Source organism: Brassica oleracea, chromosome C9 (assembly GCF_000695525.1).
Source record: "Brassica oleracea var. oleracea cultivar TO1000 chromosome C9, BOL, whole genome shotgun sequence".
NCBI lineage: Eukaryota > Viridiplantae > Streptophyta > Magnoliopsida > Brassicales > Brassicaceae > Brassica > Brassica oleracea.
In genome coordinates, this window is record NC_027756.1 from 51,155,454 (window position 1) to 51,169,278 (window position 13,825).

A 13,825-nucleotide genomic window follows, 5' to 3' on the forward strand; every position below is an offset into this window, starting at 1 on the left:
TAATGAACAACTGTTGGATTGTTTTGACTAAAAATTACATTTTACATTTCATCCAACTCAATGAAATGATTTTTACAAGTAAGAAAAGTTCATTATTGTTAGCTAGAGGTTGATGAAGATCCATGGTCATTTGGTATACTTAGCTTACGATATATGCTCGGGTTGAAATTAATCATTTTCTTTTAATAGAATAGATGGCACTGTTATGACTGATTTGATAATATATTCCCACTTGGAATATGTATACATCAATCAAATTTGTCGCGACAAAATTTTTGATATGGAAAATGTGAACATAGATCTCGAAGAGTCACTTTATTTGGTCCTTTTTAGAATGTCAGTTTCTCTAATCATAAAATGAAAGATGCCAAAGTTATTCCACTGTCTACATGTACACATATTTATATGTCAATCTCTCTTTCAACATCATATTGGGTCCATCAAAATAAATATCATTTTGTTATTGTCGAAACTTGACAACAAGCTGGAATACCATTACTAAATACTCTGCTTTTCCTAGCATGTAGTAGTATTAAACTAATCATCTAGAATAATTAGAACATGCCATTGCATACTAAGAAAAAAAATTCAAGGATAATATTATAAATTGTTGTGTCCAAATTTCCACCGAAAAAGGTTGGTTCCCGTGACTCTTCTAAGATCTCAAGTATTTCTAGGAGGAGAATACAAACTCATAAATGTAAAAAGTACATTTTGTCGTCCAAACTTGCCTTTTTATAAATATAAATAAAGCTCAAAAAGTTTCTGAGAGGCACCTGTGATTAAAAATATAAGTTTTGATTTCTATTGAAGCTGCCAAGAAAAGCTATTCCGGGGTTCTCAAGATTTGAGATATCAAAGGACTTGATGAGCCTTTCCATAGTATCTGTTGATGAACGGCGACTGCAAAAAGGGCAAACAAGTAAACCACATTTTACATATTAACTCGACTTTGTAACAATTTACAAGCCACACACAAAACTGTTTGATGAACAATTTTTGTTCTTACCTTGACGCCACTGACATCTGGTGTTTCTGGTGAAGGCTGAGGGTAGAATTTGTAGAACTTCATGCTTTGAAAGGCTTGCTTAGTCTCTTCGCTCATATCTTCTATTGCTTTCTTTCGAGCCTCTCTGGCCTGCAAGGATCATTCCGTATGCAAAACAGTGTTAAACAATCTACAGCACAATATATATATATCATTCATCTTGGCGTGATTATACTTTACCTCTCGATTAGCTTTCTTTGCAGCTCGAACTTGCTCTTTGACATACTCCTGAGATATAAAACCAAAAGAGCTTAGACAACTCTTCAACCGTCATGAACTGGCTGGCCATTGAGTTATATATACAGCTCCACTTACTTTGAACTCATCCTTTTGTTCTGCAGATAAGGCTTCCTCTGCAATCAGTTTATCCACAAATTCCTGAAATACATGCACAAAAATCAATACAACGAATTTGAATACGCTCCTTAGTTGAGACAAATGAAGAAGTGATTTCAAGTTTCATCGTTACAGAAAAGCCAAAGGCACACACCTCAAGTTCGTCAAACTCCCAGTCAAACTCACATACAACCTGCACAAACAGAACATTAAACCTTGATTATCAAAAAAAAAAACAACACATTTTGTGTAAACAACCACTTCCAACAGATTCATTACTAGCTGGGAGACTTACCGGCGGTTCAGAGGGGAACATTATTTGGACTTCAGTACTCTGTTCGAGTTCATCTTCCTTGAATGGCTGATAGAAATCTGCAAAGCAAAAAAAAATGCGGAAAAACGACAGATCAGATATTATTTGCTTACCACATGCATAACAATGAATAAACTAATTGCCTGCCATGTAATATAAATGATTCTCACTCTGCAAATGTTAGCTAGTATTAGTGGTGAGAAAAAAAAACTCACACGGCAAGCAGTACTCGTACTTCTTAACACGATCTTCCTTCATATGTCTGAGAGCAGCTCTGCAGATAATATAAAGCTAAATTGAGTACACCAAAACTGGCAGATTCAAACAAATACTATCAACGTGAAGCCATGTTTCATTTACAATGTCAATATCATATGCAATGTAACTCAAAAATCCTTTCATAGCAAGCAGACATTCTCACATTCGTCTTTCTAACTCTATCAGTGAGAAGAGAAGAAACCACATGTTACTTACCTCCTCTGCGTACAGGTCATAACAAAAATCTGAAAATTCATCCTATCAACTTGTCTACCTCTGCAGGAAGAACGAAGCAAAGGTAATTAGCAAATGCTAGTACACATTCGAAAAAGAATAGTAAACAAATGTGTTCAGATTCAAGTAGAACTTATGGACTAAGTACCTTTTGTCAAACGGAATGTAAGGAAGCCAGTCCATTTTCATCGTCTTCATTGGAAGGATTTCCTCCACTTCTCTCTGAACCGAAGTGACTCCTATCTTATCAGAAGGTGGAAAGGGCGATTCAACCTGCAAATATAGAATGGATAAATTCATCACGAGAAATGATACATGATATTGAATCAAGACGATAGCAAGCAAACGTTGGGAGAGATTTAAACAGTAACTTACAGCAACAACGGCCGGGACAAGGACAATCTTGTTTGCGCCTTTGTAGGGGACTAACTGAGCTGTAATGATGAAATGAGAAAATAAACAGGAATTATAAGCAAATGTTCAAGAAAATATAGAGAGTATACTGCACAGCCTGGTAGAGCTTTAAGCACTTCAAAAGAGCCAGATGCTATAAACAAGTCTAAGGACAAGGACCCCAACTATCAATAATCAATACAAGAACACGAGCAAGAGAGACAGCTTACGTTCTGTGCACCCAAAAACAAAGACTTTCTTCCCGTGGAGCAAACCACCTTCTTCCAATGCTTCCTGACATACAGATGAAGAAACACAAATATCAGAATCTCATCAACCCTGGAAAACTTGTCGACTCAACAATACACATCAGAACTGGAGAATGTAATCCAAACATGAAAAAACTTACCTCAAGATTCTTGAAATCCCAATTGAATTCATAAACTGCATCCAATTTGTCCCACTGCCATCACAATTTAACAAACATAAGCACAAAAACAAACTGAATCCTCAATAGAGACAGTAACTCCAACGTTGAAGTAAAATCTCCAAAACAATATACCTCAGTTCCCACTGGAAATGCAGCCTTCCATAAACCCTCCTGCAAAAAAAAAGGTACATGCAGCATTATGATATCGTGAGAATAAGATATACCACAGCATTCCATACGAAAGCTTCCCCTCCATGACATACCATATATGGAACTAAGATAACTTAAACCCACTCATCTTTCTAGCAACTAAGAGCAAGATATTATAGCTTATATGCAAGTTAAACGAGAAGCCTAATCCAAGCGGTAGATCTTAAATGATATTAAGGACTATAAAGCATTACCAGATTACGCTCATCCTCGAAGTACTCAGGCTCCTCCTGTGGTTTAGCCACTCGAGCTTTCTTAGCTCTCGCAGCAGGTTTCTTCTCTTCTTTCACTTCGATGTCCTTCTTCGTCGTGGCCCTCTTTCGCTTACCACCACCGCGACCCGCAGGTTTCTTCTTATCTCCATCTCCATCCTCCTCCTCCTTAACGTCCTCCTTTGGCTCGGAAGACGAAGCGACATCGACCTGATTCTCCTCCGGCTTAACTTCCTCTTCCTCTTTTACTCCCTCGGCCTCTTCCCCGTTCTCCTCAGCGACCGCTTCCGTAGGCTGTTGCTGGCTCTCTTCCTGCGTCGACGCCTCGAGAGACTCGGCAACCGCCTCATCGTTCTGACTCTCCGCGACGGCTCCTTTGCGACCTGCTTTTGAAGCTCCCTTTCTCTTCGCTCCTTTCTTCATTGTAACTACTACAGACTGAGAATCGAAACTGAGATTGAGAAGAAACGACGCTACGCCGTCGAAGCGAGAGGAAGCTAGGGTTGGCGGTGGATCGGGGGATTTCGAATTTCAGATTTAGGGGTTTGTTTGTTTATTTAACTTATTTATCTATTATTTCAGCAACGTTGTCTTTGTCCTGCGTCAAATCAACGCCTCTTCAAGAGAAAATAGGGTTTTTAATTTTATTTATTTTTTCCAAAACTAAATAAGGTGCCGGTTTGCTTAAAAAATGTAAGGCCCAAAACTAAAATAACATTTTATTTTGCCGGGATTATTTTAATTGTTTTGAAATTTGGACCGGCGGAAGTTTGATGAACCATGTGGAAAGGCTTCTTTCTCATGTCGACTGAACCAAATAAAAATAAAGGTATGAAATCTTTCAGATTTATTTATTTCTCTAATAGTATTATTTTCGTCTCTATAGTTTTTTTTTTCTTTTTTTGTTAGTCAACAACTCGCATCTACATATAATTTATTCTATTAAATGATAATTCAACTTCCAACCATATAATTTTACATTGTTTTTAACGATTTTTGTTTGTTTTCTCAATATCATATCTATTTCTGTTATTTATGTTTGCAAATCCTTCTCAAAATAAAGATGAAAATGTAAGCCTACCTAAAAATATTAGAAAATCCAGAGTCACACACAGAAGATATTTAAATAAAAGTCCAACGGTATTCATCCATATGTGCAACTGGACAAAACCCCATATTATTCCATTTCTTTGTGGGCTTTAACAAACGGGCCTTTATATTGAGGACCAATATGTCATAGTGTGTGACTCAGTAGAGATCGGTTTGCTTGTGGGTGTAGACGACACAGTCCTCTAGTAGTTGAGCGATGCACGTGAGGACGTAACCCTTCTGGATTTGCTCTTCATCGAGGAAAGAACCTAGTGACTGATCCACTTTCCCGGACACTATCTTCCCGCAACAAGTCCCACACGTCCCTGACCTACAATAGTATGGCAGTTCCATCCCCGCGTTCTCCGCGGACTCAAGTATGCAACTATCTTCGTTTACTTCGATCTCCTTCTCCTCTCCCTCCGGATCAATCAGCTTCACCCTTCTAGACGCCGTTGCAAACACCTTCACACTATTACCTAATCTCAACGACGGCGAAAAAGACGAGACATAAGGCTTCTTGAGCGTGGTCATAAGCTGAGCACGTGATGGTGATATTAGAGGAGGTTTGATGCTCCATGAGAGCACTAATTGATCCATTATATGCATTCGCTTTGGTTTGAAATTGTGTAAGAACAATGAATATACACAAAACTTATATTTTAAAGCTTATACATGATACACATCAGCGCGAAGATCATGCATGTAACATTTGCATAGAGTGATGCTGCGTGTATAGCTCACAAGAGGCTTCCCAAACCAACGTGGTGCGGTCCGATTAGGCCTCGGCAAAATAACCGGAACCGATCCCAAAGACTCGAAACTGGAACCAGACCAATACTCTCAAATACCCAAACGGTTCCTATATTTGTATATCCGAAATAACCGAACCGAAAAACGAACGGATACTCTGAATATATAAAAATGTTAATTATATATACATATAACATAGCTAAATATATTTTTAATTTAAAAGTCTATTAAAAGTATATAAAAATAGTTGAAAACAACTAACTTATTATAAAGTATTCGAACTATCCGAAACCGGATAGTTTTATCCAAAATATCTAAAAAATTTATCTAAATCATCTAAATTATTTGATATTTTGCCCTAAATAACTAATATTTTATCAAAATTATCCGAACTACCCGAACTATCTGAATCCGAGCTGGATCCAAATGAGAACCAGATTTTTTTCGAGTATTTTTTAGTTCTTATTTTTGCTATCTGAACCGAACCGAACCCGAAACTATCTGGATCGAACCGAACCGAAAATAGGTTAAGTAGTAAATAGATCCTTTATCCATTTACCTGAACTACCAGAAACCGTAAATATCTGAACTGAACCGATACCCGAAATGCCCAGGCCTGGTCCAATTCACTCATAATGCAAATCAGGTTGAATTAGTCAAAGTAGTAGTATGAGGTATTTTAGCTAATTAAATAATTATCTGAGGACTTGTTGTACAAATTTATTGTTTCTAAAACTTGTCCTCCATTGTTATCGTCTCGAATCGGAAGCTCAAAACAATGGATTCTCACGAGTAGAACGAAAGCATTATTCACTATGCTCTCCTCTTCGAAATTGCAACCGCCCAAACCTGCGATCTTCGTGAATCCGATCATCCAACAAGGATTCATCGGTAAAAGTCTCCCGTTTCGCCGCCGGTACACTCCCCGTCAAGCTTCTCTGCGATTCGCCAAGGTTTCGGACTCAATCACGTCTCCATTGTACTCGAACCCTCAAGAATCTTCGGGTCTAACTTCTTCCGTGGGACAGCCTCCTCTCCAACTCTCTCAATGGACACTCACGCAGAAACACTTCGTCTTGCTCAACGTCGTCGCTTGCGTGGTAACTCTCTCTCTCTCTGTACTCATCTTCGAGATCTTCGCCTTAATTGCATCCTCCGTACATTGATTTAACTCGTGGATCTAGGTCAAAAACAATTTTGTCTGATTCTTCGCGAATTCAATTTTAGCTGACGATACATCATCACCATTGCTATACACTTGCAGACAGCGATCTCAGCATCATGGCTATTCTTAGCTGCGATTCCTACTCTTCTGGTTAGTTAGTTATTGAACATTTAGCTTTTAAAGATTCTACAGACTCTTGGGGGTTGAATCTCTATGTGATTGTTTTACTTTGACAAGGCTTTCAAGAAAGCAGCAGAGTCTCTTGAGAAGCTTTTGGATGTAACCAGAGAAGAGTTACCAGATACAATGGCTGCTCTTCGCTTATCGGGGATGGAGATCAGTGACTTAACTGTGGAGCTTAGTGATTTAGGGTTCGTTTGATTTCTGTTCTTGCCTCGCATCTATCTTCGTTTCGTGTGTAAGTAAGTGTGTTGTGTTTGTTTTTGTAGGCAAGGTATCACTCAAGGTGTTAAAAGCTCAACACGGGCTATTCGCGTGGCTGAAGATAGACTAAGGCGGTTAACTAACATGAATCCAGGTTTAAGCCAGCATTACTTTCAAGCTTTTGTTTTTTTTCCGATAGGGATACTTCATGGTTAACTTCCATGTTTACTTCATCAGTAGCTTCAATGCAGGAGGTGATGCATCAGACCGAGAGAAAGGAAACAGAACCAGTGGTGGCTAAAGCGGCGAGGAACTTGAAGGAAGGGATCGTTAAGGGACGTTCTTTATGGCAATTGTTCTTCACAATCACTCGCTTCTCCAAAACTGCCGCAAGTTATTTTGCAAAGCGAGTTAAGCAGTAGAAGGTTTATAATCACATCCCATCTCTTCCTCATTTTTCGCTTGCCCTTTTCCAGAAACCGAGCCTATCTAGTGTTTGTAGCTTAAGAATACTCTAGTTTGATTATTATGAAACTATGAAGATGATCTTGAATCTCGAGACGCAAATCAAGTTTCTTTTAAGAGTTTACTGGTACACAAGATTACCCAATTTTACACCGTAACAAAGTTAAAAAAAAGACTTGTAACTACATGTCGTGGTTGTTAACTCCGCCTCCTTTCCCTGAGCTCACCGGCAGTTTCCTTGTCAATTTACTCGACACGTTTAGACTCCTATCAGAAGTTTCGACAGATGAAGCTACCTCTGCCTCCTACCTCACAAAAACAGAAGCTAAGCAGAAAACAAAAGAAAAGAAAACACTCGTTTAGTTAAACGAAAGAGAAGAGAATCATCAGTTTACATTTCTTGCTTTAGCTTTCACCATGTCTGAAGAAGAAGATGAGTGTCTGACGTTCAGACAGTCTAAGAAAGCCATCACACTTTGAGTGATGAGCTTGCACCTATGTCTTTTCTTATCGCTCTCTTTCTGCATCTTCTGTCTTCTAATTTTTCTCTCTCTCTCAAACAGAAAGATCAATCACCCTCCTAAACGTTCCAACTCAACTTTTTGTTCCTCATTTCTATACAGGGGTATCTCTGTCTTTGTAGAAGCTGCTAGAAGAAAACCAAAAAAAAAAAAAATTATAGGTCCGATAAGCAGTCCAATATTCACTGAGATTTGTTCGAAAAAAGAAACTCAAGTGTCCATGTACAGGATCGTATTTTCTCCCAAATTATGCAGTGAAAATATCGGTTTTTAATTTAAAAAAATTGTGACAATTTCGAAACTTCAAGTCTCCTACCATTTAATATATTTATTTTCTCTTTTTCCCTTTGTGTAGAGTGAAGAAGTGGGGGACTTCTCGCTCTCTTCGCATCCTTCTTCGTCTCATCTCATCGGTGCTCGATCGGTTTTTTGATTCCCGTTCTGTTGGACTTTTGCCTCTGGGAAGCCGTTGCTCCTTAAGCAGGCTTTGGCGGCTGTTGTATCCGGGAGAAGGTGACTCCCTTAGCACCTTTCTCGCCGGCTCCTTCTCGCATCGTACGGTACTCTCGTTTTGATGGCGGCTCTGTTTTTGGCTCCTCTGGTTTTTCCAAGTGGTGACTCGGTTGATTTCGTAGTTGATGGCTTGATGAGACGGATGAGATCTCGATATTGATCGATTGATGTTCTCCGATGATCTGAAATTAAGCGATGTTGGTGTATGAAGAGTGAGTGAGGGATTTCTAATCGTGTGTGTGGTGGCTTCGTTCCTGGATGAGTTTTCGAATTTTCGATTGACGCTCTCCGGTGAAAGAAGCAATGGTGATGAAGCGGTACGTTGGGTAAGCGCTTGTTCCCGGCGAGGTCCGATGAAATGCCGTTCAGTTTCCGGCGTGATTTTCTTTGGTGGAGGCGGTGTGGGCTTTCGTGACGTATGTCGTGCCTCATTGTTGAGGCTTCAACACGTCTCTTTCGGCGTGACAAAAATGGTATCACGCGTTATGGTTTGGACCAATTTTGGGCTCGTTTATAAGTTGGACCAGTGTGTGGACCTTTAAGTTTTAGTTTATGTTTGGGTGTATGTTCGGAATCCTATCTCCGGACTTTTGTTTTGTGTTTGAGCTTTTGTTCCTTTAATAATAATATTATTAGAAGGCAAAAAAAAAGAGTGGAGAAATGGAATTTATTTACTTATATCGTTTTTCGTGGAGAAGTGGAAAATTGCTAATCCATATATAGAACCCTTTGGCGTTAAGTCAACTTTCTTTCATATTTCCAATGTGGGATCTTTATCCCAACATCGTTCTTCGAGATAATGGTGCGTATAAACATTAATTTCGCAGAATCCATCATGCCCCTTTCGAGACCATGCTTTATTTTCTATCGATCTCGGTGGAACTGAACCTTCTATCGGCCATCAGCTAATAGGATGATCGGGCTACTGTCCGGGCTGGATTAATGGGTCAGGATGTTGGATCCACTCTGATACCATGACAAGTTTCCTGAGTTTTCAACTTAAAACTAATTGACAATTAGTGGAATGGTTCAAGTCTCTTAAATATTATTTAAATCTCTTTTATATCGCCGACGTGGGATGTTTATCCCAAAGGTGTTCGACAAGTTCAGACTTATATTTCAAACCAAGTGCGTTTGGTTCTAAAATAAAATATACTTTTCTTCATTTCTTGACTTTATCTACAAGGTCAGTAGTCAGCCTAGACAGTCTATGATATAGGCCGCATATACGCATCAATAGATTGTTTATGCATCAAAGCTGCCAGGTAAGACCATCTCCATTAGGACCATTAAAAGTTCTAATGATTAAATTAAGAATATATAATGTGATTTGACAAGTTTAGGATTTTAGTTAGTGGAGATAATTTTTTCCTCCTCCAATGGGAGAACTCCTATGGGATTCTTAATATTTTTTTTTTTTAAGTAGAATGATTTTAAATAAAAACATACATAAAATTTTTAATAAAAATTACATAAAAACATATTTTGGAACCGGGAGAGATAGATCACCGGTTAGAAAGGCTAGAGTATGTAGGGGTTATGGAACTCGCATCTGACGTGCAGTATATTCTAAGGGGAGCAATGCAGTTCTATGGATTCTCGTGCAGTATATCATCATCATCGTCATCACTTGAGATCTCCTCAGGTGCTCCTATGTCCTCTGGTTTAGCATATCTCTTGCAATATTCTTGAAATGTCAAAGATTACCAATGTGTCAATGAGAAGTTTAATTGAATAGAGAAGCAAGCTGGAAGAAGAGTGAGTGAGTGAGATGAACCTTTGACTTTGAGCTCATAGGCAGGACGGTCTCGCATCAAGACACAGAGAATATATTTATAAATTACCAAACATTGGACTCCATGTCTGGTTTATTACATCTAAGCAAACTGCGCCAGAACTGCCACAAAACATGAGAAGCATATATAGGTTGAGAGAGTGATCAAGATTGGTAAATGATAAGCTCAGTGACTTACGATTCATCAACATTGGGGTGATAAATCTTGTTAACGAAACCAACAGAAAGAGATTTGTAAGGATAAGCTTCAGGGAGTTCGACTTTGATCTTCCACACACCTCCTTCGTAAAGACTTTCACACAACAAACAAACAACAACAAAGAGATAGGGCACTTAAAAAGCTATCGTTTTTCAATCAAAGATGGTGAATCTATGAAGACCCTTATTCTATCGACAAGTAGCTTATGAGGAATGTTGACAAGAACAAAATCAAAGAGTTTTTTTTTGAGGGATTACTGTCAGTGGGGCCATGGAAAGTGACATAGAACATATGCAAATCGTCGTTGACAGTATCCACCTTGTAATCACTCATCATCCTACAAGAAGAAGGAAGACATGTATATGAATTAGAAAGAGATCATCATCATCAACAGATCCAATATGTCTATTAAAAAAAAAGAAAAGAGCCAAATCGAGAGATGAATTCGATGAACTACAAGATAAAAAATTGAGCACATACAATTTCATCATGTCCATCTCTCGGCGTTTGCTCGGCAAAGCCATGTCCGATTCTCTTTTCTTCTTCTTCTCTGGTTTGATAGATAGAGATAGAGCGACGAGAAAGGAAGACCCGATGATGGGATTTCGACGAAATCACACAAGAGAACGCCATAATCACCGACGAACAAACGGATCAAAGATCATCAATGAGATTTCGACAGAGAGAGGAGGAAGAGATGTCGTCGATGACATCGAAGATGAAAAAAAAATGAAAAAGACCAACCGACCTCGAGACTTTTCGTCTAAAATGATCCAGCCAATCCCCTGCTGCCACGTCTGGGATCTTTACCAGTCCTTAAATCACCTAATCAAGGAGCGCTCCTGGCTGATAAAACCATTTATGATTTAATTTTTTGCCTTAATTACTTTAGTACCTCTTCCAAGATCTACCGATGGAGGTGCTCTTAACACGACACAAACGTTGACTATTGAATGAAATAATTAGGTAAATGTTTATTCTGTAGCATACAATAATAAGAGGAAAAGGATCGAAGGCGCAACTATATAATAAGATACGTCAGAGATGTTTCGATTAGGGGAATTATGTGTTATAAACAGCGGAAAATGATTACACATTTTGATTCTAATCAGGTTTATACAATTGTTGTGGCTTTAGCTCTGAAAATAAAAAATTAGCCCACGAGCAAACATAAAAAATGATGTTGATTATCAATATATTTTATACACTTGTAGCTAGGTCTAAAAACTAAGATCACTTAATAGTGCACTTGTAATTTATTTAAAATTTTGTAACCTTTGGTCACCGTCGGCTGTCGTCCAATTACCACAGACGCTTGAATATGATAATAATAATAATAATAACAGCTTTTATATCATATTAGAACCTTTTGAAACTTCATGAAATGCAACGGTAATTAGCAGAAACAATATATAAACACATGAAACGATGTTTATGAATGAACGTGAAATTGCATGCACTTGTAATCCGTTTTGCCACGTGTATGGGTGATAGGAAAAGAACAAATCCAATCCTTAGTTGTGGCGGCCAGGCCTACCGGAGCTAGGTGTCTCTCTCCCCCTTTGCTTTAACCTGACTATCATTCCCCTTGTTGCCGCGATGCCGTTTGGAGCCTCCTACATGCATTTGTAAACTCCTTGTTAGAAATAGTTTGAACATCCAATTTGGTCATATATATAAAACAAAAGGTAAAACTCCTTTTGAAAAACTTTGAGATTAAAAAAAAAAAAGTTCTATTATATATAGCAAACTATACGACCAAGCATATCAAATTATACATGCATATGATATATATAGTTATTTACTGATAATATATGCAGAACACCTTGATTCTCTTTAGCTTCTTTGCTTATAAATTTATAATAGATTACCGAAGATGCTGAATAATATGGAGGAGGAGAGATATGAAGACCAAGACACTCCATGAAGCTCTTGATAGCTTCGTTAAGGAATTGAAAAGGACTATGATGAGAGGTTTCTTCTTCGCTTCGTCTCTCTTCCTCCATTGAAATCCAAGTCACTCTAATTTATTTCTTGTGCGTATGTGTGAATAGATGTTTGAGTAAATATAGAGGTTATGCTTTGTCTCAGATGGTCTCGACCCTTTTTATAACACTGACACAGCGAAGAATGCCATGTGTGTCTCTACAACTTGGTATTAGCAGGTCGGTTTAGTAGGGATGGAAGGAGCAACGTCCAACTTTGGTTCCAATAAAAAAAACAACTCGTTGTACATCCTTTTTTTATTATTCGAGGAGCATCCTATATAACTAACCTCTAACCTTTCTTACATGTGTTTATTACATGTGTGTCATTTCCTACGTGTCAGTACCACAAGTTCTTTCACCTCATATATTCAAAAATCCTTTCTTAACTAGACTAATTACAAAATTTGTCATTGAACATTACATTAAAAATTGGGTATATACTATAAGCTTATTGACTAACAAAAAAAATAAACCCGCGCCCTGCTTGCTACGCTTCAATTACAAACGGTTGGATCTTTAAATATGCCGAGATTTTATTGCCATAACCTGAGATTCTTCATAATGATCGATTTCGTTATATAGTCTGACATAAATATTAATGTCTTTCTATATAGTTAGACTATATAAAATCCATTGTCTACGTATGTATCTACATATCTACTTATATATATGTTGCTGCAACTCTTCTCCATATTAGATAAAGATACCAATCACAATCGCAATGTTCAAGAATTACTACATAATGGCAAAATGTAATAGATATATACGTACACTTTTTTTTTAAAGGACATAAAACGATCCAATATATTATATTTTTAAGAGCTAATAATAGTTTCAAATCTCCTCCATTGCATGTTAACCATGTTTATTGTTTCCATAATTATCAATGCAATTGTAGTCGACGATCATTTTATGATAGTTTAGATTCAAGGCAACACAATTTAATACATTAACATTTCAATTTTTCCCATAATATATGATTCAAATTTGAATTGTCAATCACATGATCAAATAAATTATTGTCAATGGCAATGTTAGTGATAATGGAAACAAAATTGACGTGAAAAGATGAGTTTCCTATATAAGGGATTTAACGGATATTGCATCGTTGTTATTTGAATACGGTTTCATCACGTCAAAGTTATTTATACATACTTTTGCAATGGAGGGTATTTTTACATTAAATTTGCGTGACCAGATCATATATATATTGCTTTAAAAATATATATATAACAGATTTATGAAGTGAACAATATTTAATTCAATACTCTTTTTCAAAATACTGTGACAAATATTCGTTGAAGAGATCGTTTGATTTTGTGACAAACTAAGTGCAACCGTTTTACATCAGATTCGAAAAAAATAATTCTCAAACATGTAATATATTGCTTTAAAAATATTTATAACAAAGCTATGAAGTGAACAATATTAAACTAAGAATTCTTTAAAATCAATTTGTTTTTTTTTTTAAATATTTTAATACTTCGAAGATCATGATCAAATTATGCATAAATCTATG

The 13,825-nt window shown here is 37.3% G+C and overlaps 5 protein-coding genes across 7 annotated transcripts; 1 reads left to right on the forward strand and 4 right to left on the reverse strand.

Annotated features, from left to right (window-relative positions):
* Window positions 1-600: 600 nt before the first annotated feature.
* Window positions 601-3,999, reverse strand: LOC106312959. Its single transcript, XM_013750671.1, has 14 exons — window positions 3,417-3,999; window positions 3,145-3,183; window positions 2,992-3,045; window positions 2,813-2,876; window positions 2,565-2,623; window positions 2,338-2,462; window positions 2,172-2,231; window positions 1,913-1,971; window positions 1,680-1,756; window positions 1,539-1,577; window positions 1,364-1,426; window positions 1,229-1,276; window positions 1,010-1,138; window positions 601-903 (listed from the first exon to the last, which is right to left on the reverse strand). Exons 1-14 carry the CDS (start codon window positions 3,855-3,857, stop codon window positions 856-858), a joined length of 1,305 nt encoding a protein of 434 aa, XP_013606125.1. The 5' UTR covers window positions 3,858-3,999; the 3' UTR covers window positions 601-855.
* Window positions 4,000-4,682: 683 nt separating this feature from the next.
* On the reverse strand, window positions 4,683-5,123 carry LOC106313447 (probable ferredoxin-4, chloroplastic). The gene has a single exon (XM_013751251.1). It carries the CDS (start codon window positions 5,121-5,123, stop codon window positions 4,683-4,685), a length of 441 nt encoding a protein of 146 aa, XP_013606705.1.
* Window positions 5,124-6,019: 896 nt separating this feature from the next.
* Window positions 6,020-7,407, forward strand: LOC106313446. Of its 3 annotated transcripts, none has more exons than XM_013751248.1 (5): window positions 6,020-6,376; window positions 6,541-6,591; window positions 6,679-6,812; window positions 6,891-6,979; window positions 7,063-7,407. In XM_013751248.1, exons 1-5 carry the CDS (start codon window positions 6,092-6,094, stop codon window positions 7,245-7,247), a joined length of 744 nt encoding a protein of 247 aa, XP_013606702.1. In that variant the 5' UTR covers window positions 6,020-6,091; the 3' UTR covers window positions 7,248-7,407. The 3 variants fall into 3 exon arrangements, with proteins under 3 accessions (XP_013606702.1, XP_013606703.1, XP_013606704.1); XM_013751249.1 differs by having other exon boundaries at window positions 7,066-7,407; XM_013751250.1 differs by having other exon boundaries at window positions 7,077-7,378.
* Window positions 7,381-7,903, reverse strand: LOC106313450 (elicitor peptide 5). The gene is made up of 2 exons (XM_013751253.1): window positions 7,686-7,903; window positions 7,381-7,595 (listed from the first exon to the last, which is right to left on the reverse strand). Exons 1-2 carry the CDS (start codon window positions 7,815-7,817, stop codon window positions 7,473-7,475), a joined length of 255 nt encoding a protein of 84 aa, XP_013606707.1. The 5' UTR covers window positions 7,818-7,903; the 3' UTR covers window positions 7,381-7,472.
* A 2,237-nt stretch (window positions 7,904-10,140) lies between these two features.
* Window positions 10,141-11,027, reverse strand: LOC106313448 (ubiquitin-conjugating enzyme E2 6-like). Its single transcript, XM_013751252.1, has 4 exons — window positions 10,799-11,027; window positions 10,576-10,655; window positions 10,298-10,412; window positions 10,141-10,221 (listed from the first exon to the last, which is right to left on the reverse strand). The coding sequence occupies exons 1-4, from the start codon at window positions 10,840-10,842 to the stop codon at window positions 10,158-10,160; spliced, it is 303 nt and encodes a 100-aa protein (XP_013606706.1). The 5' UTR covers window positions 10,843-11,027; the 3' UTR covers window positions 10,141-10,157.
* Window positions 11,028-13,825: the final 2,798 nt, after the last annotated feature.